A 25,320-nucleotide genomic window follows, 5' to 3' on the forward strand; every position below is an offset into this window, starting at 1 on the left:
TGTCTGATTTTGATTTAAATAATATAAATGACCTTGCATATCATGAAATACAACATCATGTTATTGACATTATTTGATTTCGATACGATCATCATCTGGACTGCAAAGTTATTTAAAATTATTTATGTTTATGTGTTTGTTAAAAAACATTATTTCATCTTAAAGTTTTTTCTCCTAGAGCTGTCGAGGTAGGCGTTGGTGTCGATGACCTTTTACCATTATTACTTGTTCTAGTAAATGATGATGTGGAAGGATGTGGCGTGTTATGTCTTGAAATTTTACTTTGTAACGAAGATAATCCTAGGCCTACAAAGCTATGATCTGATTTGATTGGCAATCCATTTGCTAATTTTGTTGAAGCTGGGACAGGATTAATATTTTTCTTTGATTTCTCCCTTGAACTTACAAATGAGTCAAATAACCTGTTTGGTCTTCCAACACGAGGACTACCTGGACTTGGAGGGGTGTTTGCATAAGATTTGTGTGGAGTTGGAGTCACAATTTTTGGGCTTTTCATCCCGGGATCTAAGGAGGTAGTTGTTGAAGACTCAGATTTTTCTTTTGTGCCACTAACAGATGGTGTTAAAGATGGTGTATTATCTCGAGCTGTGTTACTCTTAGAGGATGATAATAAAACCATTCTATCGTGGTTCATTTTGATGCTATTACGAAAGTTGATAAACCATGAAGATGTGTCTTGTTTAGTGCAGCAAAATACAAATGATTTGAAAGGTGTAATTATTGCTCCTAAATTTAAGTAACCATTTTCTATTTCTGATGGAATAACAAGTTCTTTTATCTTCAGCCCAGTTTGTGAAAGTAGAATATTGGTCATAAGTTGGTAAACTCCGTTAGAATGAGATTCATCATCAACATTCTTCGCTAGTATTAATAAACGACCATATGAAGTTAATACAAATTTTCTCTTGTAGCTTAATTCCATGAAAATAGGTTCATTTGAGTGATCTTGCTTATGAAACAGTTTCTTAAATTTGCCAAAGCCTCTTTCATCCATATTTATGGATGGTGATGGTGATTTAGACCCAGATATAGAGTTATCTTCTTCTTTTATATATAAGGAACCGCCCGGTATTTTATAATCTGCAGCGATTGTTTTCAAATCACAACTATGATCGATATAATATCTGTTTTCTGACAAATTGATAGGATTTGACTCGTTCCTTAGACCTGCCACACCCCCACTCCTAGCGGCCTGCGATAAAAGGGTAGTTCTTGCAGCTCCGAAACTTTGTGGGTCTAAAATATGACCGCGAGATTTATGCACACGCTTTTCCAACGTGTTAGAGTCCATAACCGTTAAATATATGTCTCCTTCTTTAATAATTTTCTCTTGTGGATCAATTAAAAATTGTGTTAATTCCATAGCAGATTCTATTGTAGAATTCAGTGGTCTGGTCTCTTCATTCGAAGAAAGGATTCTGGATCCTGGACTACTTACTGGAGTGGTATTAGAAGAACGCATGTAATTATTTAATACTGGTGTTGATGGTGACTTTGGTATCCCATGAGGTTTGCTTTTTTCTGGTGCAATTTGAGAAGATTTACTTGTTAAGTTTGATTTAGTTGAATTTGATGAGTTCACTCGTGACTTAATTTTGTGACCTGAGATAGATGGAGTTGCTTTTTCACCAACGCTGCTGATGCTGCTGATGCTGCACCGCTTGAATGTCTCACACCAGATGCTCTTCTTGTATTGGTAAACATTTGTTGATGAAGTTTTCTCACTTGATGTTTTTGTATTCTTAGTTGAAATATCACTAGTGCTTGATTTGGCAGATGATACAGGTGTAGAAGGCACATAATTCGGGCGTGATGAAGGTCTTTTAGGAATAGATAACAAATGCCTCTTTCCTGGAGTTGTCTTCAATTCTGGAACAGGCTGCATAGATTTTGCATTTATTTTGTATGGTTGGATTTCTGGTGGGTTATCATCCCAAATTGATCCATCACTGAAATTTTTATCATTAAAAAAATGGTGAGCTTTTATTGCCGAGATTGTTAGTCTTTGGCTAGGCTGTTTCAACAGGATCTTTTTAACTAAATCACGAATCACAACTGGAAACCCCGCTGTAAATGCATATTGTACTTTCATCACTTTTTGAAAAGTCAAATATTCGTTAGTCGCTTTAAATGGAGGTTTACCTGCTATCATTTGGAATAATATACACCCAAATGCCCATATATCACATCTGTAGTCAGTATATGAATCATTTAAAAGTTCAGGAGTAACGTATTCGGCTGTTCCAACAAATGATTTAGATCTTGTCAGAAGATCAAAAGTTGCAGTCTTAGAATTATTATTATTTACCTTTGTTACAGGATCTAAAATTTTGGCTGTACCAAAATCTGTTAATTTAACTTTCATATCTCCATCTAATAAAATGTTTTCTGGTTTTATGTCTCTATGTATGATTCCTTTAGAATGTATAAAATGAATTGCATCTATTATCTGTGCACCATAATAGCAAGCGCACTCTTCATTTAAAGTACCGTATTTCTTCATAACTGATAAGAAATCACCATTTGGTGCATATTCTAATAAGAAGTAAAGGTGAGCTTCATCTTGAAAAGTAAAAAATAGTTTTACAACCGTTCTTGAATTATTCAGACGTTGCAAAGTGTTCTTTTCGACATTAACATACTTGACCTTCTTCTGACGTATTAAGTACTCTTTATTGAGCACTTTGACGGCATACTTTTGATTTGATTCAATTGATGTAGCTAACATTACAGTTGAATACGAACCATCACCGATTACCTCTCCAAACTTGAAGTCATTAATACCTTTACTTATTGTTTGTTTTGTAATTTCACCTGTCTTAGGGTCAGCAACGTTTCGTACAATCTTCGCAGCACCTCTCTCAGCCCATTTTTCTCTTTGACTTTTTAATTTGTCACTCAAACTCATTTCTTCATCTAAATGTGACTCTTTTTTATTACTTGGCTCATTACTTGATAATTTTTTCGCTTGTTCATATTTCTTTCTCATCTTTAATTGCTCTGGATCGGATAAATCACTGCTGCTGTCTTCATCTTCAGTTATTTGATCTTCATCAACGACCTCTTCATTCACCGATGTATTCTTGATATCAGAGACTTCTATGCTTCCCAACGAAATCGCCTCGGAGTCGTTATTGACAGAACCTTGGCCATCACTATTGTTTTCGCTTAAATTATATTCGTTGCTTTCAATGATACTTTCTTGAGATAAGTCGTTTAAATTTTGAAGTTTATGCTGTTTGTTATACATCTGAATAAAATTATTAGTATCAGTAAGAGCTCTCTCTCCTTTGCCTGGTACCAACACATCAGGATTATAAAGATTTATATTTGACGTACTTCTTTTATGAGGACTTATCTCTTTGTCATTAACATGCTTCACTGTACTTTGAATGCGCACCTTATTTTTATACTGGCCTTCTAGTTTTTTTGTTAATACTTCTTCATCAGACGGTAGCAGAGGTCTTGAATTAGAATTCACCACAGTGTTGCCTTTCATCTCTAAATAGTATAGTTTCTTGAGTGTAAAAAACAATAAATAAGCATGAAATAGACAAATGCTGACGCTATCTCCAAATTACAGCTCAATTTCCTAAAAGCGAAGTTTTAATGATGTGTAAATCTAGCAATGAGTACAAATTATCGGAAAGATATCTTTTTTACCTTAATTTTGTTAACTAAATCAACCAATCAACCAAAAAAAAAAAATACAGATAAAAACAATAAAAAGGTCTCTGTTATATATTCAAACCGCTACTTTTTACCTCTCCTACAGGGAATAAAAAGAATGCCCAAGCAATAACCCAATTCACCGATTAAATTAATATACTATCTTACATGAATATATTTTATAATTAAATTACAAGTTCACATTTTAAAATATAGCATTCGTAACTGTTGCCATTGTAGCTTTTGTAATTTCTTTACGACACCATTAACGTTGTAACCCTAAAATTTCTAGAAATCGAAATCTTTGACGGGGAGGGTTACCGTGTTTGGCGATAAAAGATGGTAACCCTAGGGTTTCCTGTGTCCCTGAAATGTTTCGAAATTGTTAAATTTGATGTTATTTAATGGTTAAATACACAAGAATGTTGCAAGAACCATGGGCAATGCTGTTTGTATTGGCTAACGAAATGTGTGATTGTGTTTTACTAGTAGTGCTAATCTTAATGGCTCGAGGAAATTTTGTTAAATTAATCGGTCGTGTATATATTCGACGAATTGATGAGATTTTAAGGGCAAGAATGTTTTGGCCAGCTGGCATTGCTTATTAATCAGGTGAAAAAAAGATTATCCTCAAATTACTGGTCACACAGTTGTTACGACTTATTTCCACTCTTGTATACTCTTGGGTATCGATGGGCGTATAGCGTTGTCACATTTGACTCAAAAATGTAACAACGTTACATTTTTGAGTCAATGGTCTGAAGCATGCATCTTTTTTTTTCAGTTAGTATCTTTAATAAAGAGGGATAGCTTCATTGGTGATATTTTTCTTAACCATTTCTGAAAATTCTAGAAGTTCTATGAGTTAATAGTATTCTTTAGTGTCACTGGAACTCATCCTCTTGTTAGTGCAATCTTTCTTTTACAAAACATCTCGATAGCGCAATCTCCACGAACATGAAAAACGTAATAAATTCAAACTCGATAATAAGTCTCATGATAAACAAAAATAAAGGATTTCTAACATATAATAATATCTCAGTTTATATATATTAGTCATTGCTTAAAATATAACTTTGCTAGTTACTCTGTATATTGGCATACACTCACATATACAAATAATGAACGTAAACCAAAGAGCATTAATCGCTTACAGAAATGGCCTCAGAGCCACCAAAATTGCATTCAATAATGATACAAGGATGTTGATCTCTGCTAGAGAAAGGATGCGTGAAGGAATGATTAATCCTAATCAGAAATTAACAAAAGTACAACAAATTGAGTTGCTTGAAGGAGTATCTGAATTTTTAAGGAAAAATATTGTTCAAGGTAAGAAAACGGGTGTTGATAAAGATGGGAAAGACGTTTATCATCTAAACATTCATAGTGAAATAGAGTTAGGAGATAATGACTCTGTTAAAAAAGCAGAAAATACTTTAAAAGCTTCAGGAAGTGGCTGTTGCGGTGGTAGTGGTCGTTGAGATTAAAAATTTGTTAAAATCTTCCTGTTTTAAGTTACAATTTTGAAAAATTCTTTATAATGGTTTATAATCACTTAAAATTCATACAATTATGAAACTCATGTAAATAAATAAACATATTCAGTCATTCGCCTTTTTTATTGATGTATCATTATTTAGAATGCACTTCTCATATCTATCTACCTGCATAATAACCATTTATTGTCATTAATGGTAGTGAATTTTGAAATTTTTCAGTGCATTCGTATCATCTCATCTTATCTCATTTTACTTTACTCTTTTATGCATAAAAAGATGTAACAGAAGATTTGACTTATCATTCGTAGAAATAAGATTATTATACCAAGATAACCAGTGGTTCTTATAAATGTCAGAGGTGGGTAAGAGAAATGTTCAGATTTCTAAAGCATTATCATATATTTTGAGACATGGTGCAGTCAAAGAGAAATTACCAATAGATACGAATGGGTATATAGAAGTCGAGTTAATATTGAATCACAATAGATTGAAGACACATCACTGCACTTTAGATGAGCTGCATAGTATTGTTGAAAACAATGATAAGAAAAGATTTCACGTCAAAAAGAAAAATGGTACGGAATATATTTGTGCCACACAAGGACATTCCTTAAAGTCTGTCAAACCTAATGAAGAGATACTGATGAAAATAGAGGATGTTAGTCATCTACCTGAGGTAATCGTCCATGGAACGACCATAACTAGTTGTATTGCCATTATAGAATCCGGTGCAATCAAAAAATTAGAAAGAAACCACGTTCATTTATCTGCAGGTATTATTGGACAAGACTTGGACATTATTAGTGGAATGAGATACTCAAGTAACGTTTACATTTATATTAATAAAACAGAAGAAAATATAAAGCAATTAAGTTTGGTTAAATCATTGAATGGGGTTATTCTGTCACCTAAAGATATACCAATTTCAATGATCGAAAAAATACAGATTAAGACCACCAGAAGTTCAAATAAAACTGACCTAGACAAATTAATGAAAATATTAGAGGTCGAAAAATACCGTATTCCGTTCTATGAATGTCTTAATGTATGTACTTTACTATCTAAGTTTAAATGTTTAATCTAAAGATAAATGCAATAAAAATGAATGATGCCTGCGATTCCACATGTCCTTATTCCTGGCATTTGAAATGATTTAAAGTATTGGAATAAGATGTTAATTCATTTCTTGCTAACGCTTTTTCCAAATAATACTTATGTTTAATCCCTTCTCTTTTTTTAATAATTGGAAATAATACATCGAAAAGTGACATAACGGAGAAATTGTCAGGCAATAACTCAAATATCTTGACTAACATATTATTATCCACAATAGTATTACAATTTCGCTTCAAAAAAGTAATAACAGTCTTAACCCCATCTGGTGTTCCAGAAAATGATAAATAATGATTAAAGACCTTTAAAAATGTTTCCACTTTCAGATATCTTTCAATATTAAGGAAATCATTGTACAGCATATACATACTCAGTAACTCATCTGAAGAAATTAAAATGTCTGAAATACCAATAAATTCGGGCATCAAAAATAACATAAGCAATAAATTCCCTATGTCAATTTTTTTGATATCGTCTAAAACCAACCTTATGTTAGAATTGTCAACTGTTTCGTCTTTGCATAAAAGTTTAATCTGCTGGATATAATTTAAGAAATCATTAAATATGGAATCATATTTTAGCTTAATTAATAAAAAATCAGATAAGCTTGATTTATAATAATTTAAATCACTTGTGTATTCCGATGCATATTTGCCTAAGTTTTCCCATAAATTATTAAGCTCTAATTCTTTTTGAAAGTTTGCAAGGTAATATCTCAATAAAAATTCCTTATTAACTTCACTTTTAGCACCAATATGTTCAATGACAGCAACTTTTACTTCGACATTAGAAGTTAATTTATCGGTAAAATCATTTATATTGAAATTGGCCTTTTCAACCACACTAAGAGTCTTTTTAATAATTTCATTATTTAATGGTAATGAATTTATAATGTATATCAAATCTTCAATAAGTTCGTTGGCTGTATACGCTTTTGGCAGTTCTGAAAATTTCGTTACTATCAGATCTAAAATTTCCTGTGCATTTCCTTCATTTTTGAATAAAGTAATCAGTTCAGTATAATTATGCTTTTCTAAGTATATTTTTTTTAATAAAACAGAATATTTTTCAGGTTCTTCTTGAAGTATAAGCAAAATCTCGTTTAAAATTGGCTCTATAAACATATCAGTAGTGATTTCTTTATTATTTTCAGTTAATAAATGGAATAAATTCATTTCAATCGATTTCATCACATTATTGTAATCTCGGATCTCTTCACGTTTCGAGCAGTTTATTAGTTTCCTATTCAACAAAGTTATCAGTGAGATCTTATCTTTAACTTTGTGTATTAGTTTTAACAATTTTAAATTTTCTATAAACTTTTTCAACCCATTGAATATACAAAGATTACCATAATATTCCATATCCAATAAGTATAATAATAATCTGATGTCAACCAACTCAGCGACTTGATACCATTTTGAGATAATTTTCTCATCAATAGCAGCATTATGCAATGTATACAAGAGAATCTTCAATGCTGTTAGATATTCCTTTTCTATTTGCTGATATTTTGTTAGGTCTCCTCTTAAACTACCTATGTATCCTCTCACATTTTCAATTTCTTTCTCGTCATACTTATCAAATCTTAAAATACCAGGTTTTTGAATTAGCAAGTAAATACCTGCTTTACCATATAATAGCATTGATGTCGATAATTTAAATAGACTATTGATGTATGAATTTTCACCATTAATTCTGAATATGTCGCCGTTGTCTTCTTCAAGAGGAACTAAACGTAATTTTTCTGTAACTAACGATTTGATTTTTTTAGCTTCCTCGATATTTGAACATTCAAATTGCTTAAAGCTTTCGCAGATATTGAATTTAGATTGACTCTTTATAATTTGAATAAGTGCTGAATCTCCATTAGTCACCTCTTTATATATATGAATCTCATTGTTGTTAAAGTTCACTATAAGATAAGGACTCTTAGATAGAACACTATCGGGGTACCGATCTAATACCAAATTACCACTATCAATTTCCCCTGATTTATTGACTTTAAATACCATTGCGGTTGAATCTATTGATGTTCCTCCAGTTACTACATTAAATCCAGTACCATTGTTGCTTGATATTATAGGTTTAAGAGGTTCATCTGATTCGCTGACTTTAAAAAGAGGCGTTACCTCTTTGCTCCTTGCTTGAATTAGTTCGTAGTGATTTGACCTTGCTATCATCATTGATTTATCACATAAAGAAGCCTCTGATATGCTTTTCCATGGATATCGTCTAACTAGATTGGTAGATGTTTGTGTTATTCGATATTCATTGACCTCATTCTCCAAAAATAATAAAATTTTATAAGAATTAGAATTAGTTGAATATGATTTTAAAAGTAAATAGGAAATGTTAGCAATATTTTCTGTATTTGGTGCTGGAGCAAATTCTGGTAGAAGAAATTGCGTTAAAGTATTGTTTGATAGTAACAATGCTCTCTCAATATTTGGTAATAATATTATTTTATCAATTGGCTTATTGAACTCAGAATTGAATTTGGTTTGTGATACAAGCATGTAATTACTTTTTTCTATTTCGAAGTAATGTAATAAATCACCAGATTCTGTTCCTAGGTATAAGTTCTGTTCATAAGACTCAAAGCATGTGTACTCTAACTCATCAGGTATATGTTCGATAAGGGGATGGACAATAAATGAATCATCATCTAAAGTTAATTTGAAAGGAAGCTTACTATCAGTTTCTTGTTTATCTTGAACGCTTTCGATATCCTTTGAATTATCTTGCTCTTCCAGAACTATTGTGTTGTTCTTTTCATTTTCAAGTAAACTATCCTTTTCAATGCCAGTTTCTTCCCTTTTAGGAAGAAGCTCTTCATCAACATTTTCTTGTAACACGTTTACTTCATCATCTTCATGAGTCGAATGTAGATGAGTAGAATTTTTAGTAATTTCTATATTCGATTCACTATCTTCCTCGACTGGATTCTTATCTACGTAGTCATTTAATTTATCTACCACATCGGAGTTAACCCTATTCTCATCAGACATCACTCTCTGATATAATTACCAAAACCGTAAAGCTAAGGTTTATCCACAAAAACTAGGGCAATAATGGTATTTTAACAATTGCTGCTAAATAAAGTATATTGTATTCGAACTTTGTGAAGTCTAACTGAATTAAGTAAAGATCTAAGTGTACTGACTCATGAATATTCATGTTTTATTATATTACTGATATTTTTGTCCATATTTTTATTGTCCGGCCGAATCTATATGAAGGTCTTATATCGTAATATTGAAGATAAGGCCATAACATTTAGAATGCATAATAAATTACTTGTAATTAAACATTGACTGTGTTTGATTCTTTTATTTATTATACAATGTTATTTAAACTAAGTGATTTTTAGTATATGTAAATGAATGGTGATGATAATTTAAGATGCTTAAAGGATTAACAGAAAAATTGCATTTCTCATTTCTGATCAGTGTTTAAGAGATCTATTTGGCTAATTTTATTAATAATTGAGCACCTTTATTAGATTCATCTGCTTCGACATTCTTCAAAACACTCTTTAGATCGGTTAAAAATTGCTTACCCTCATTTTTACTCTTGCTTAAAGTTTCATAGATTGCAACGATAGTGAAAGCGCTATCTCTATTGTTTATCCAATCCAATAGGTTGGAAGAATCAATAATGTCATCATAGAATTTCGCAGCGAATGGAGTACCTAAACCTTCAACGTTTGATAATGGAATTATTTGCTTTTCTTTATTGTTCCATTTACCACCTTGAATTAAACCTCTTAATAATCTAGTAGAAAATGGTCTGTGGATTGGATGATCTTCTTCAATTATGTCACCTTTAAATGTAATCATAATATTTTCTATAATACTGTTGAAATTCTTGATTTCCTTTTCACTTAATTGTTCGTATAGATCATCATTTAATAAAAGTTCAGAAATAAATTGACTACCTAAGTTTTCGGTTAAAATTTCAGCAGAACTTTTAGAAACAGAACTTACAAATAATGGAGCAAATTTATTTAGTAACTCAGCTCTTTTAGTATCGATAGGCTTCTTGGAAGTAGCTTCTGACATTTTAATATATCTTTCTAATTCCTTCTTTAAAATTGGGGAAAAAAATCTGCCATCTAAACCTAGAAGGATATATAGTAAAGGTCTTCTTCCAAATTTATCAATTACCAGTTCTGAGAATATTTCTTTGATGGATGGTCCAAAAGATTTGAATACCAAAACGGTATCATCAACTGTTAACAGAAGAGTGATAAAAACCATGTTACCATGTTCATTTTTAATTAATTTATCAGCATGATTTTTTAAGTTTTTGATTAGTGCCTTTCTCTCCTTAGCATTAGCTTTAGCAATCAAAGTACATGCAACATCAGCACCTTCTGGTGTGTGAACTAACTCAGCTAACTGTTCTTGTAATAATTCAATGAATTCAGTGATTTCTTTCTCACTTGCAATTTTAACGTATTCTCTCATTGCAGCATGTAAAATTTGGAAACCAGTGGAACCTTTTTCTACAGAGGCAGTAATTGTTGTAATTAAATTTCTGGCAATAATATTTCTCTTTTCAGTACTAGATTCACAAACTTCTTCAATAGTTAAGTCTTTATGGGACTCTCTGAAAAAAGCATATTCAGAACCCCAAAATTCTTTGATCATTTGTTGTCTTTGTTCGTTAGTAGCGTACAATACAAATAAATCTTCGACAACATAAGCACCTTCACGATGTCTCATCAATTTCCTTAAGGTACCATGCAATTCATCAATGATAAGTTGTCTTGATTGCTTTGAACCATAATGTAATAATTTAACAAGTAAATATTTACCATAAGCTGAAGTAGCTAACAAATAGTATTTACCCTTTAAAGCGTTGACAACTTGGTCACGACGTTCTTTGGAAGAATACTTGACTAAAGTTTGAACAACACGAGAAGCATCATGTTTTAAGACTAAATCACTGATACAATCTTTAGCTAATTCCCAAATTTCGTTGGATAGTTTTTCACGCACAGGTCTTGGCATTGGTGGAGTCTTTACACGTAATCTTTCCCATAAAGATTTAATATGTTGAACCTCGGAACCACCTTTTCTTTGCATCTTTCTTTCCTTTAACAATTTTCTTTGCTCAACATGGGAACTGGCATTTTCACCGGTGGCTTTATTGTTCTCAGTTTTGTCGTCGTCGTCTTTGTCTTCATCTTCTAGATCTTCCTTTTGTTCTTCTTCATCATCATCAGAAATGACATCATCTAAAGCATCTTCTTTGGATGAGACTTCTTCCGTGGCAGTATTGTCTAATTCATCCTCATCAGAAGAGTCCACTGAAATTCTAGCCTTCTTAGCTGGTTTAGCAGAAGCCTTGCTATTGGAAGAACGTTTGTTAGCATTTTCCTTAGATTTTTTTGTCACTGGAGCCATTTTGATTCGATTCAATCGGTTTCTTTAATTGTTCTCAAAGGAAAACGAAAAAAAGAGATATGAACTATTATACAATGAATAAGAATATGAATAAAAGAATACATTTATAAGAGTAATAAATTTATATGGTTTGTAACTTTTGCTTGTAAAAGATATAATGTTAAACTCATCCCATCTCATCTCATCTCATCTCATCTCATCTCATCACTAAAATTTTTCATTTGGTATTTGATGATTCTACTATAGCCCGGGTAATAAATATGTCACTAATTTTTATCAAACCTTCCTATTTAAAGATAGCAAGAAACATTAAGTGATTATCTGAAAGTAAGCTATAGATGGATTGAAGAAGTTGTCTTTAATGACTTACATTATATCAACAATCTATTGAGTTTCTTTATGTTTGAAATTGTATAAATTTATTTCAATATGCTCATAATTCGTCATGTGCCAATATTCTATCCATTGCAGCATCGACTACTTGTTCAATATTATTTTCTATGTCACTTGAAATTGTGCCTGTTATATTTGATACTGTCGTTGAAACTATTGTGGATGCTATCGTGTTAATAATTTCATCACTTATAATATCACTGTTTATAGTGTTGGACACCTTTTTAACAAAACCTATGCTTACTAGAATATATTTGAAAAATTTGAATACTATCCATAAACCTATCTTAACAGGTACTTTAAAGACTCTTCTCCATAGTATCCAAAATATACACATAGCTAAAAACCCAAGTGACAGATACACATCTCTCTTTTCTTGTTGTGAAGCTTTTTCTAGTCTTCTAACTAATTGTGATGTCTTATTGAAGACTATTTCGAATTGCAAGTATTTGTCGTTCATAATTTGCATTGATGAAGTTTGCTGTCTTAATTCATCTAAATTTAAATCACTCTGTAAAACACTAGATTGTAAAATTTGGTTACCCTTAATTAAATTGTTGGTTAGCTTTTTGGTGGTATTTAACAACTTCGATTTTGATGTGACACCTTTATCTTCAAAAGTCCAAGACATTTTTGCTCTTGAATCAGTATTAGCATCATTAACTTCATTATTCGTTAGATTGTCATTTTGACTTTCTATCAGATGAGATTTAATGATTCTTTCTCTCTTTTCATCAATTTCTGATGCATTTTTATCATTCATTTGCTTAATCGTTTCCTTGAAATCTTTTTTGTACTCAGAAAACCAATCCACATTGCATACTAAGTTATCTATAATATTCTGTAACTCTAATTTTGTTTTTCCAGTCATATATTCTTCGTTAAATTGTACGATTGTCAATTCATCAGGATAATCGTACGTCATACTCTTTTGCCAGTTGATTTTAAACCCCCTATATTCATTATTTAATGATACAATCAACTCCTTTAGTTTGGATTCATAATTAATTATTATGTTAATAATATTTTCAATATCATTTTGTGCTTTATTTTGATTCTTTTCAGGAACGTTAAATCTTGCATTGATTAATTCAATCGCGTCTACATTTGTATTTTTTAATTCCTGTGTCTTTTCGATTAAAGCATTTCTCAATTCAGTTAGTCCTTCGAGTAGTCTAACAGACATGATTTTATTTAAATCAAAGTTTTGGATTTCAGTAGTTTGATCGTTTCTTCTAAGTTGAACGCTCAAGAAACGATATACGGAGTGTTCGAAAAGAAGTGTATTATTGTAGCGATATTCCACCCTGTACCTTTCACTACCTTACGCTGAAGCTGCCACGTACAATATAGCGATGCCAAAACGAATTCAACCATCAACGTATATTCCCATTACGCTTATTCCACTTTTCCTATATATATGTGTATATACCAATTTGATATATTTCGTATGCAATGATAAAATTAAGTCACATGACTTCAAGACTTTAAGATCTATTGATTGTCCCTGGCCACTTTAAAATGGATTGGCGGCTAAAATAATACTATGATTTAAAAGTCCCAGTCACTTTAACTTTTATTGAATGAACTATATCTTGTAGGACACCATTATTTGAGCTAATATTATTGATACGAGGTAAATGCAATTAGCGGAAAAAACTAGATAGGTTTAGTTGTATCACAAAGGGAACAGTATAGTTAAAAATGGATATTTCTAATGAAGTGACAGCGATTGAGGATGAGTTGAATGAGAAGGAGCATGATTTGGGATTTGGGGGTAAAAATAAATCTTTCCGGTATCCTGATTTTGTATGTAGCCACAATTCTCAACGTTTATACATCGATGGTTCTTCGAAGTTTGGGTTTGTACATTATTTTATGAATAATGTTAAGATAGTGGTTAAAGATGAAATATCTGAATGTCCTGATTTAAAATCATTTCAGATATTTAAAGACTGCTTCTTTGTTAATCAAAATTCAAATTTAGAAAAATACTTTGATATTGAAGTATTGAATAAAGAGAATCACAAAATAGATGATAATGAGGGAACGTCAATGTTAAGTGATATAACAATGACACAATTCAACTTCCCAGATTTAACAAATGAAAAACCAACCCACGTTCAACTTTTCCCCAAAGTTATTAACATAAGATATTCTTCCGGTAAAAAAAATATTCTAAGATTGCTAATTAACCATCTCAACTGTTTAAAATCACTATTTGAAAAGAAGAATAAACAAATAGTTGCGAATTTATTTTTAGATGTTAAAAGAATTTTACAATCATACGTTGAAATTGTAATCAAAGATGTGGTAATAAAATGGATGCAATGGTTAATAATAATCCAGAATAAGGATTTAACGAAAAGGAGTTCATACAGAATCTTATGTAAAAGAATTAATAGTTTGTTTTGGCGTCGATATTTTTGCATGAGAAGTTCCTCAACAGATTCAATAACTTCATTCAGTAATCGTCTGCATAGAAATTTTCGAGAACAAAATGTTAAAGAAAGATCGATTATATTTGCTGTGTGGTGGGATGAGGTTAACGATATACTATTATTTAACAACGGTATTTCAATGCAAACTAGTGACAAAAGTAAAGAAGAAAATATAGTCGTAGCTTCACTGGGCCTGATTTTAGAAGATACAGATAAAAACCAAGAACCAGAGAACAAATTATTATTATTTGTCAACATGGCAATCATGGAATGTCTTAAGCAAGAGTTGAATCGATACTAATCAGACATAATTACTGATTACCTCATATTCACTTCCATATATGTTAACAATAATTAAATATTTACATTTTTTAAAGTTTTATTAAATGACAAACTTTATTTAAAAAATTTAAGACATTGATGATCCCTCGTTTAAATTTTTATCCGAAATTTTCTGATTTGAGTCTGCCCTAATAAAATAAAGTGCGATGCATTCTCTCAAACGACATATGCATCAATATTACTACTTGTCATTCCCTTCAGGAATGAAATTGGTAAAATTATGATTATAATCTCATGGTATATATAAAGGATCAATTATAAAAACAACCAATTGGCTCAATAATAAATAAAATTTTCTTTTTTTTGCAAACCAGTTAAGGCAGATAGTAACGAAGTTTAATAATGCAGTCTAAATTAAATCCAAAGACAACTGAATTTGAATTTGGTGGCACCATCGGTGCAATTGGTATATCAGTTGGTTTACCAATTTTAACCATCCTATTAAATCAAATGATAAGACCTGACTATTTTATTGAAGGTTTCTTCACTAATTTCAATTTTGCTGATGTCTGGAATGGTATTAAACCAATCAGCTATTATTTAACCAAGGCTGATCTATGGACTTACTATCTTATTTGGTACATTGTTCTAGCAGTTTTCGATATAATTTTACCAGGCAGAAAAATGCAGGGTGTTGAATTAAGAGATGGCACAAAATTAAACTATAAAATTAATGGTGTTGCTGTATCGGCAGCTTTAATTTTAGTATTAGCTTTCAGGTATCAGTTAACTGATGGTGACTTGCCAGAATTACAATATTTATATGAAAATCAAGTTGATTTATGTATAATTACAATTTTATTCTCTGTTATGTTATCTACTTATTGTTATGTTGCAAGTTTTATTCCATTATGGGGCAAAAACGGTAACAATACCAATGAAAAGATTTTGGCACTGGGGGGCAATTCTGGTAATCCAATATATGATTGGTTTATTGGTAGAGAGTTGAATCCAAGAATTGGCCCAATTGATTTAAAGATGTACTCCGAATTAAGACCAGGTATGTTACTATGGTTTTTAATTAACTTATCCTGTTTACATCATAACTATTTGGAAACTGCTAAAATAAACGATGCATTAGTTTTGATAAACTGTCTACAAGGTTTTTATATTTTTGATGGTGTATTAAACGAAGAAGGTGTATTGACCATGATGGATATTACTACCGACGGTTTTGGCTTCATGTTAGCTTTTGGTGATTTAACATTAGTTCCTTTCACTTATTCCTTACAAGCCAGATATCTAAGTGTATCTCCAATAGAATTGGGTACTTACAGAGTATCATTCATTGTTACAGTTATGGCATTAGGATTCTGGGTGTTCCGTGCTGCTAACCAACAGAAATCAGACTTTAGACAAGGTAAATTAGCTCATTTAAAGAGCATTCAAACGAAACGTGGTACCAAGCTATTGTGTGATGGTTGGTGGGGCAAGTCTCAACATATGAATTATTTCGGGGATTGGATCATCTCTTTAAGTTGGTGTTTAACTACATGGACCCAAACTCCACTAACTTACTACTACTCAGCTTATTTCATGTCTTTGTTATTACATCGTCAACAAAGAGATGAGCAAAAATGTAGGGGAAAATATGGTAAGGATTGGGAAGAATATGAAAAGAAGGTTCCTTATAAGATCGTTCCTTACGTTTATTAAAATCAATTTTAATATGCAGATGACTAAGTATGTATACAACATTACGTAAAATTTTAAGTATAGCAATTAAATAATACTTTCATATTGTCATTTTTTGGGGATTTGCTTGTGAGTATTTGTATATTTCTCTTGTTTCTGATTTTCCAGGTCCTCCCCTTTTTGATTTGGTTGTTTATTCTTATTTTTGGAAATCATTGGTATTGTAGTTTTAACTAACTTAATATTTGCTTTCTGGTATTTTAAATTGGTTAACCATGGTATCTTTTGTTCAGAAACTTTTGATTTTATCGTCCTCATAAAATGAGCATTGATTTTTTCGTTACAACGTACCATTAAAAAACCATCGAAACTATCATCCCCTAGCGGTAAAGAATCCACTATTACTTGTGCAGAATTTCTAGGTAATTGAATTAGTGTGACTTTTGTTTTTGACATGTATGCTATTAATGGCACTTGTTGCAAGAGCACGGATGGCACACCTTGGTCTCTGTTGCATGCAAACATCAAAACTTCCTCGTCCTTGTCATTGTTACAAAGATATTCATTAATCTCGTTGAAGGTAAACGCAACGTCTAACGGCCACTCACTGCGGTCAGAATCTTTTAAACGCTTACAGACAGAAAGCACATCCGATTGTAGCAATTCCCATACCAATTGCTGATCATTCACGTGTGGCCAGACCTGGGATTCATTAGTAAAAGGGTTATCCAACAGAGGTTTGTAAACCTGTTTTCTCTTTGATATTTTTTTGTTGATAGCTTTAAGTGAATTAGACATCACTCTGTACACCTGTCTAGGTTTGGGTCTGTGTCTGTCTGTCTGTCTATGTTTTTTGGTTGCTGTGCCTCGGAACTTGATTCTGAGAACCCTGCAACTCAGACAACCCAGATAAGGGACAGCTTATCATCAGAAATATTCTACCTTTTATATTATTATACCTCATCTCATCGAATATTTCAGTTCGTTTCTCTTTTTGCAATAGATTTTTGACCAAAATGGTCACCACAAGCCCTGATTGATGCATGTGCCCTAAGTCATCTCGGCTGCCGATAGGGCTATCGGCCAGGGTTTCGTCCAGATCGCAACGAATTCGCGTTTTTGTCGGAAATTTCCTATTACAGACATATTACCCGACGTGCTTCCGTTTATGGAGAGATGTGTCTGTTTTCGGTGATCGCGTTTGTGCGGTTTATTTTCTTTCGGTTCTGTTTTAGGAAGTCAGGAATGGTGGTCCGCTACATTAATGAGCGGAAAAATTGGAAAATGATTGAAAAAGTCACTGAATCGGGTAATCTGGACATCGAAATCAGATTTCAATAAACAAAGAGTTATTAATTATTGTATAAGCTTCGAATATTATATATACAATTGTTTATAATTGTGCTGGTAACTTCAATATAAGTTTCGAACAATGACATATAATGAACTTGGTATATGTTTTAAATATGAATTGACCATTGTTTGAGTACAACTTTAAAGCTGAGTTGAGGTTCATAAGTCAATTATTGAAAATTTTGTCTTCCTTTTTTTATTTGTATCTTTCATTGGCTTTTATATATACGAGCCTATTTCGAAACTGTTGAATTAAGAAAGGATCCCTATATTATTATTGAAGTTGAAATAAATAAGCTTTCCAGGGAACAAGGGTCTTTCTTTTATATTTATTTTGTGTTTCATAAATCAACCTATACAGATACTTCTCAAGTCATTCATGCCAACAGTCTACTGATTGATATCAATTTTAAGTTAATGAACTCTTTTTTTTCCCATTCTAATATTATAACACTTTTCATCTCCTTTCTCAAAACCCCATTTTAAATACCCAACAACTCAAACATTCAAACAATGCTGAAATCATTTGTTTGTGTACTGCTCTATTCGCAATTGGTTGCTGCAGTCACATATAATTACCAAGGTTGCTATGATTCAAGTAGTCTACGATCAATGATGTCGTCGTTGGGTACATACACGTACCAATCTATCTCATACTGTCAAACAGAGTGTAACGGATCAAAGTTTATTGCTCTGTTAGATGGTGGAGAATGTTATTGTAGTGATGACACTTCTATTTTAGATGTTTTATCCTCATTGCAATCAGATTCCAGTCAATGCAACGTAGGCTGTAATGGTTGGCCATACCAAACATGTGGCGGTCAAACATATATGGATTTTTACGTTGATTCGTCGATCACCGTTGTTAACTCTGTATCAAGTTCTACTTCATTATCATCAGCGGCAGCTTCATCATCATCTACTTCTGTTCAAGGTTCGACAAGTGCATATATAGCGACAACTACTATATCGACTACACAAGACTCGACACCCACAAGCAGTTTCACTTCTACACGGTCTTCAAGCAGCCAATCTTCAACGACGTCAATAGTATCTAAATTAGAAACAACTTCTACTTACGAGTCATTGTCTTCTTCATCTTCGGATAGTCAAGCTGTGCTTACCTCGTCATCGCTCATTTCTAGCCCATCTACTAATAACAACTCCGTTCATCCTTCAACTGTCTTTACTTCAACTAGAGTCACAACGGAATTGCTCACAACTTCAGTGGTTACTGCATCTGATAATGGTTCACAAGTTCTTGTTTACGTTACAAAAACCGAAACTTTTGCGACAACAAGTGCTGTTGCTTCTTCAAATTCTATTTCAGTCAATGGAAAGAATAGCAATAGTTCGAGTCCTAATAGTTTATCAAGTGGGGATATCGCAGGTATTGTTATTGGCGTTGTTTTTGGTACCTTTTTCATATTGGCTGCTTTAATATATGCCAATTGGAGAAGGAAAAAGCATGCTAAAGAAAGAGATATTGAAGAAAGTAAACAACATCAACCATACTCTTATGGTGACGTTGATGCTAACCCGATTATTCTGCCAGAGAGAGCTGCTTCTTCTAAATTCCATAAACATCCAAAATATATAGGCCCTGCGACATCTGATTCTGAATTTTTTTTCTCAACATACGATACGCATGAAACGGATTCTTCACCTTCAAGTTCTAGAGATTTAACTTCGAGTAGTTCAAGTATGAATTCTGGCGTAAATCTAATTAGTAAAGAAGCTATCCCCATTGAAGCGTTGAGAGATAATCAAAAAATGACGAATCCTAAACCAATTGTCAGATTTAGTACAACTTCAATACCGTTCTTAGTTGAAGATAGACAATTAAGAATTGTCAATCCAGATGATGAGAAAATAGAGGATCAATATAAAGAAGATTTCGACGATTCTTCAAGAAATAATTGACAGTATTATATTATATTCAAATTAACATAAAACATTCGCATTCAGTAAAAACCAAATATACCCACCCAATTCAATTCAATTCAGTTCAGTTCAATATATAGACATGAACTACCATTTACACATTCATCTTACTTATGTCGGACGTTCCACGTCTTAGATACCCTAATAAACTCAATAAATAAGATATGAAAATCTATAATAATTAATAAACATTTTTTTAATGACATTAAAGTCTTTTATAAAAGTAACTACTTGCAAGAATAGTTTATAAAAGTTTACGTTCGGTTCGAGAAGCATATGCCAACATCATATGTTGTTTATATGGTCATTAAAGCAATAAAAAGGTAACTATGCTTCCAACCAGAGTCGAACTGATGATCTCCACATTACTAGTGTGGCGCCTTGCCAACTTGGCCATAGAAGCATAATATTACTATAATTTGAAATTTTTTATAGTCTCTTTTATCTGACTAAATAGTAATTTCCTATTTAGGAAATTTTTGCAAGGTATATGTCACGTGCTTTGTGTGTTGGGGTCTTTACTAAAAAAACAGCGTAAGTTGCATATTTATCTTGTCAATAGCTCAGCGGATATTTATAAGATTTTTCAAATTGAGCTTTTTCAAAATGTATGACAGATCAAATCTTGGCCTACTTATATTATAGATGTCTCTTAGTAGATTTGCAGGTTTCCGAATTCAATAAAAAATGGAATTCATAATCTGATAGCTTGTTATTAAAAGAAGGTAAAATAGTTTTATGTGAAAAGAAGTTTTTGACTTGGTAATTTATGATCTATTGACTATTGGTATATCATATCATTTGCAAACTGTACTAATAGTTCAAACTCTTCCTCGAAGTGTCTATTTCAACAACGTTACTTTGAGGCTGAAGATGAAATTTGACTCCAGATTTCTAACTGTTGATATTCCTGATTCATTTTGGAAACTTCAAAAATTACCAACAGCCATAAGAATTATAACATTATTAGCAATTCTTTTGTCAGGATGTTTATTCATAATTCGTATGAGAAGTATTGTAAATATTAAACCTGGAGAAGGTGAATCTATTGACAATGTTGCTTTCCCAATATTCCAAATGGTACCAAGCAAATTGAAATATTTACCATTTTCAATCTTTTTGTCTAACTTTGTTGATACATCAGGCTGGAAATTTATTGTAAACTTTTGCAATTTAACAATTGGTGGCTCTTACATTGAGCGTAATTGGGGATCCTCAAAAGAGATGTTTAAATTTTTATTAGTTCTCGGTACCCTTACAAATGTTATTGTTGTATTACTAACGATTGCATTATCTTTTATCATTCCTGGAATAGATTTGAACAAGCCAATTGATGGAAATTATACAGTTTTAATTGGTTTTCCTATTGTATATAAACAATTACTACCAGAAACATCTATCTTCGATTTAAAGAATGTTCCACTGATATCTAAGAACTTCAGATTCAAGTTATTACCTATTTTTGTTATTTGCACAGTTACTTTAATTCAGATACTGTGGCTGCATCATTTTGCTCAATTGATAAGCATATGGCTAACATTTATATCCACTTGGATGTATTTAAGATTCTTCCAATTGTTACCTTTATATGGTACAGATGCATCAAACAGTGAAAATATTTTGAGGGGTGATTCTTCAGATACATTTCAATTTATCTATCTATTCCCTGATATTGTCAAACCTATTTTGAGACCTGTATTTTCATATGTGTACGAAGTCTTCTGTATTAAACTGAGATTAATCCGTCCTTTCGAAACTACTGATATAGATAAAGGTAATTCAGTTGCTGAACAAAGAGGTGCAAAACCAATTGGTACGCCATCTACTGAAGCGAATGAGAGGCGTAAACAGAAGGCTCTGGAAGTATTGCAAGAGCGTATGGTATAAATACTTCTATACAGTGCATATTTAGTCAAAAAAATTAATTTAATAATTTGGTTTGTTATTCTTGAACAAATACCAATATGTTATATTCACAGAAAAGTACTCGCCAAGTTATAAACCAGGCAAACTCAGAATTGTATGAATTGGTTCTTAATCTATATTAAAAAATTTGTTTCCATAGCTCATTAAGAAATGGATTATAACTTTGACCACAGTTCGTAATTTTTATAAGATAGTTAAGTAAAAAGAATTTACAGAATTCTTATCTTCTTAGTGTAAAGTCTAAATTGAATAATTTTTCCTAATATTTATATTTTGTTCTAGCAGTTTTACCTTTTAGAAGTTCGGAAAACAATCTACCGACTTAACATTTTGTAGCTAAATATAAATGTATATATATTTTTACTATTTTCATTAAAGCGACTAGAACTAACGAAGTGTCAACTGATTAGTTTATTTAAATATCAATTAAGAATACAGTATCACTTTTATTGTCTTATGAGTACCAATATGACCTTTTTATATTACTTAATTCTAATATATTTTCTTTTATAGACAAATCTGCGTACAAATATTATAAGTCATGTGACCAATAATGTGTTATAGACACTTAAAATTTATCAAAGCTTAATTTGGATGAGTGGAACAACAGAATAGAAGATACAACATTTACAAGTGAGAAAGTGTCAAGATGCAATTTATTGTAACTTGATTATTAAAACTGTATGAGTACATTATTGATAAGTAGAAAATATGTTGCATGCATTTGTGATTAAAAAACGAGGAAAAATGTCATGAACATTTATATCCTTTCCATTTAAGAATGAGTGATTTAAAACTGGGCATAACAGAGCTTGATAACTTATCTGAAAAAAATGATGGTAATACTCCCAAGAATGTTATGAAAAAAGTACGGAAACCAAGGTCAAAAAAAGTAAATAAGTTATCTGAGTCTCAAATTAAGATGAACCATGTAACTTCTGAGCAAAAGAGGAGAATGTTGGTGAGATCAATTTACGACGATTTAGTTGAAGCAGTGCCTGATTTGTCAGCTGAAGAAAGCAGATCAGAGTTATTGATATATCTTAAGACAGTGAATTATATGAATTGGCTCTACAAAAGGAATGAGGTTTTAAGGACTCAATTGGTGAATAAATACAAGGAACGTGGAATGTATAATAAATATTCTATTCCACAGAATTTAATATGGGAACAAAAAAGGAATAAGAATCCGAATGCTTAAATGAATTCCATTAAGCAACGATTAATTTCTGGTTTACTTTTGATTTAACATGGGCATTGTATATATTGGTTTTGGTACTAAAAGGTTTAGTACAATTTTTAATTAATTTTTTTTATATTTTAGATAAATGCATTTATTTTAAAGATGTTATATTTATTTAACTCAATATCGCTGAAGTAAGAAATGAGTAAAACTTAAAGGACAATTGTAATAGTTTCAAATAACTTTTGAATATGAGCAATAAAAAAATATTTCGACCCCACTGAGGATTGAACTCAGGATCTTGCGATTAACAGTCGCACGCCTTAACCAGCTTGGCCATGGAGTCTTAATATTTGCGGTGCTCTTAAAATTTATAAAACAGTTGATATATAGATAAGAAATCAATCATATCATGTCAATTGTTGGTGGTGTCAGGTGTTGTGCTCAATAGTTGAATTCATTGCTTTATGCTCAATAGTTGTGTTCATTGCTCTAATATATTAAAATGTTGCTAGATTATATACTTTATGTCAGAATTATTGTAGTGTATGTGACAGAACTAAGTGTTTATGACACTTTGAGTCCAGAACTAATAGATCACTTACTAATGGAAAGAAGGTCTAGAACAATCTTCCAAGTGGTAGGTGAAAATTTCTCACTACAATGTAAATGGCTACGTGATAAACACAGATGTACAATACAGCACTAAAGAGCCTAGGAGGATGAATGAACACGTACACATGTTCATTCAACTGTCAGATTAACTCATATATAAGGAGGGCATCTAACTCTATATAGAATAGTTTAATTACACTATAAAAGATCAATCGATTATTAACTATAAAGAAGATGGACTATACTAGAGCAACTGAAGTGGCTAATGACACTAACTTAGATGTTGGAACTACCCAACATAAGCTTGTAACTCCACACTTTATATCTAAATTAATCTCTCTGGTCTCTTGGACCTGGATCAATGAATTATTTACTATTGATTACCGGGGTTTATATATACATCATATTTCAATCTACCGTTCTGTCCAACGAGACGACGTCGTCGAATTGAACACGTACGGCAGGCTGATGGTTCTACAGTACTATTTATGCATTAGGAATTCTGCTATTACATTCTTGCAGGCACTATTGTTTCAGGTTTGCAACAATAATCTCCTAAAGAGGTAATATCTGGTATCGTATAGTCACTTATACGACCAGTCTCATTTCCAACACACCCCCGTACTTAGTACTTTGAACCATAGTGCTTTTACAACTTTAGATAATCCAATCCTTGGTGAGATAGGCAAACCTTTTTGTATATAAGGGTTTCGTCAAACAATCTGCCCAATTGTCATCAGTTTTAATATACTGTAACTTGAGTGATTGAGATCGAACCTCATCCCGAAGACGGTGGCCTCTCGCTCCAAAGAATCTATTTCTAAGGTTGCTGTATCTTCTTGATCTGGGATGTTAAACAGGAGATTGGGATTGCAACATACTTATCGATGTCGGTGAGTGAACATAAGACATTATTGTTTTTGTCTTCTAATGTTCTATTTTTGGTATCTACAACGAGACCAGTCTTTTCTAATTGATAAAGACTGATTAAGTTATAGTCTACTTCCGAAGATACCAAGCTATGTACTTGATATCTTTTATTTTTGTGAAGGTAAATTGTAGTGTACCTGACACTGGGGCAGATAGCTTTTGGTTACCTGCTCCATATAGAACATGTTTTGTATTCGGGTGTATGTTTTGTAGCAAAGTTTCGTCTTTTACTACAGTAATTTCAGCACCCGAATCAATGATTAAATAATCGTCAGCGTCTAAACTTTCTGATGAAGCAGGCCTAAGCTGTTCGTGACTTGATAATGTTGAAGTATTTTTCAAGTAATGAACTTTTTTTGCAGTAGGAAACTTTTTCTTATCAATAGTCGTTGAATGTTGATGATGTTTTACCGCGGTTTTCTCGACGGTTCTACCATTTGGTGACTTAGTTTCCAGGTTGGATAAATATGGTTGTATTTTCTCGACCTGGAAAAGAACCTCTGATAATGTCATGGGCTTAGGAGTATGCACATAGAGATGTAGAATGCTACTTAGACTGGGAGGTAGACTTTTTATAAAGTTTTCACAAATGGTTTTTTCCGAAATATGAACATCCATTAATTTAGCTTCATCGATAAGTTTGTTTACCTTATCAGTGAATAATATGCTGTCCATATTCGGTTGGTATTTCAGAGAATTTATTTCTTTAATTATAGTCTCTGGATTGCGTTAGCAACATATATAATCTAATAACTTTTAATATATTAAAGCAATGAACACAACTATTGAGCACATACACTACAGTAATTCTGACAAATTCTGACAAGCATATATCTGAAGAG

General features: G+C 32.0%; 13 protein-coding genes and 2 non-coding genes across 15 annotated transcripts; 7 read left to right on the forward strand and 8 right to left on the reverse strand.

Moving 5' to 3' along the window:
• Window positions 1-154: 154 nt before the first annotated feature.
• On the reverse strand, window positions 155-3,520 carry PKH2 (serine/threonine protein kinase PKH2; the record flags this gene model as incomplete). The annotated part of the gene is made up of 1 exon (XM_003688649.1): window positions 155-3,520. One exon carries the CDS (start codon window positions 3,518-3,520, stop codon window positions 155-157), a length of 3,366 nt encoding a protein of 1,121 aa, XP_003688697.1.
• Window positions 3,521-4,811: 1,291 nt separating this feature from the next.
• On the forward strand, window positions 4,812-5,171 carry MZM1 (Mzm1p; the record flags this gene model as incomplete). Its single annotated transcript, XM_003688650.1, has 1 exon — window positions 4,812-5,171. The coding sequence occupies one exon, from the start codon at window positions 4,812-4,814 to the stop codon at window positions 5,169-5,171; it is 360 nt and encodes a 119-aa protein (XP_003688698.1).
• A 367-nt stretch (window positions 5,172-5,538) lies between these two features.
• TPT1 (tRNA 2'-phosphotransferase) lies at window positions 5,539-6,273 on the forward strand (the record flags this gene model as incomplete). Its single annotated transcript, XM_003688651.1, has 1 exon — window positions 5,539-6,273. The coding sequence occupies one exon, from the start codon at window positions 5,539-5,541 to the stop codon at window positions 6,271-6,273; it is 735 nt and encodes a 244-aa protein (XP_003688699.1).
• A 46-nt stretch (window positions 6,274-6,319) lies between these two features.
• Window positions 6,320-9,313, reverse strand: VPS3 (CORVET complex subunit VPS3; the record flags this gene model as incomplete). Its single annotated transcript, XM_003688652.1, has 1 exon — window positions 6,320-9,313. The coding sequence occupies one exon, from the start codon at window positions 9,311-9,313 to the stop codon at window positions 6,320-6,322; it is 2,994 nt and encodes a 997-aa protein (XP_003688700.1).
• A 453-nt stretch (window positions 9,314-9,766) lies between these two features.
• On the reverse strand, window positions 9,767-11,716 carry PUF6 (pumilio-family RNA binding domain-containing protein; the record flags this gene model as incomplete). The annotated part of the gene is made up of 1 exon (XM_003688653.1): window positions 9,767-11,716. One exon carries the CDS (start codon window positions 11,714-11,716, stop codon window positions 9,767-9,769), a length of 1,950 nt encoding a protein of 649 aa, XP_003688701.1.
• A 433-nt stretch (window positions 11,717-12,149) lies between these two features.
• SEC20 (Sec20p) lies at window positions 12,150-13,295 on the reverse strand (the record flags this gene model as incomplete). Its single annotated transcript, XM_003688654.1, has 1 exon — window positions 12,150-13,295. One exon carries the CDS (start codon window positions 13,293-13,295, stop codon window positions 12,150-12,152), a length of 1,146 nt encoding a protein of 381 aa, XP_003688702.1.
• A 518-nt stretch (window positions 13,296-13,813) lies between these two features.
• On the forward strand, window positions 13,814-14,851 carry NDJ1 (Ndj1p; the record flags this gene model as incomplete). The annotated part of the gene is made up of 1 exon (XM_003688655.1): window positions 13,814-14,851. The coding sequence occupies one exon, from the start codon at window positions 13,814-13,816 to the stop codon at window positions 14,849-14,851; it is 1,038 nt and encodes a 345-aa protein (XP_003688703.1).
• Window positions 14,852-15,234: 383 nt separating this feature from the next.
• ERG24 (delta(14)-sterol reductase) lies at window positions 15,235-16,548 on the forward strand (the record flags this gene model as incomplete). The annotated part of the gene is made up of 1 exon (XM_003688656.1): window positions 15,235-16,548. The coding sequence occupies one exon, from the start codon at window positions 15,235-15,237 to the stop codon at window positions 16,546-16,548; it is 1,314 nt and encodes a 437-aa protein (XP_003688704.1).
• Window positions 16,549-16,635: 87 nt separating this feature from the next.
• POP3 (Pop3p) lies at window positions 16,636-17,325 on the reverse strand (the record flags this gene model as incomplete). The annotated part of the gene is made up of 1 exon (XM_003688657.1): window positions 16,636-17,325. The coding sequence occupies one exon, from the start codon at window positions 17,323-17,325 to the stop codon at window positions 16,636-16,638; it is 690 nt and encodes a 229-aa protein (XP_003688705.1).
• Window positions 17,326-18,393: 1,068 nt separating this feature from the next.
• On the forward strand, window positions 18,394-19,803 carry WSC2 (Wsc2p; the record flags this gene model as incomplete). The annotated part of the gene is made up of 1 exon (XM_003688658.1): window positions 18,394-19,803. One exon carries the CDS (start codon window positions 18,394-18,396, stop codon window positions 19,801-19,803), a length of 1,410 nt encoding a protein of 469 aa, XP_003688706.1.
• A 351-nt stretch (window positions 19,804-20,154) lies between these two features.
• TPHA0Ptrna12T lies at window positions 20,155-20,227 on the reverse strand. The gene has a single exon. It is a non-coding gene; the product is annotated as a tRNA-Thr (tRNA).
• Window positions 20,228-20,697: 470 nt separating this feature from the next.
• Window positions 20,698-21,711, forward strand: TPHA0P01150 (uncharacterized protein; the record flags this gene model as incomplete). Its single annotated transcript, XM_003688659.1, has 1 exon — window positions 20,698-21,711. The coding sequence occupies one exon, from the start codon at window positions 20,698-20,700 to the stop codon at window positions 21,709-21,711; it is 1,014 nt and encodes a 337-aa protein (XP_003688707.1).
• An 820-nt stretch (window positions 21,712-22,531) lies between these two features.
• Window positions 22,532-22,951, forward strand: INO4 (Ino4p; the record flags this gene model as incomplete). Its single annotated transcript, XM_003688660.1, has 1 exon — window positions 22,532-22,951. The coding sequence occupies one exon, from the start codon at window positions 22,532-22,534 to the stop codon at window positions 22,949-22,951; it is 420 nt and encodes a 139-aa protein (XP_003688708.1).
• A 254-nt stretch (window positions 22,952-23,205) lies between these two features.
• On the reverse strand, window positions 23,206-23,279 carry TPHA0Ptrna7N. Its single transcript has one exon. It is a non-coding gene; the product is annotated as a tRNA-Asn (tRNA).
• Window positions 23,280-24,547: 1,268 nt separating this feature from the next.
• TPHA0P01170 (uncharacterized protein) lies at window positions 24,548-25,153 on the reverse strand (the record flags this gene model as incomplete). The annotated part of the gene is made up of 1 exon (XM_003688661.1): window positions 24,548-25,153. One exon carries the CDS (start codon window positions 25,151-25,153, stop codon window positions 24,548-24,550), a length of 606 nt encoding a protein of 201 aa, XP_003688709.1.
• Between the last annotated feature and the right edge of the window lie 167 nt (window positions 25,154-25,320).

This window comes from Tetrapisispora phaffii, chromosome 16 (assembly GCF_000236905.1).
Source record: "Tetrapisispora phaffii CBS 4417 chromosome 16, complete genome".
Lineage (NCBI taxonomy): Eukaryota > Fungi > Ascomycota > Saccharomycetes > Saccharomycetales > Saccharomycetaceae > Tetrapisispora > Tetrapisispora phaffii.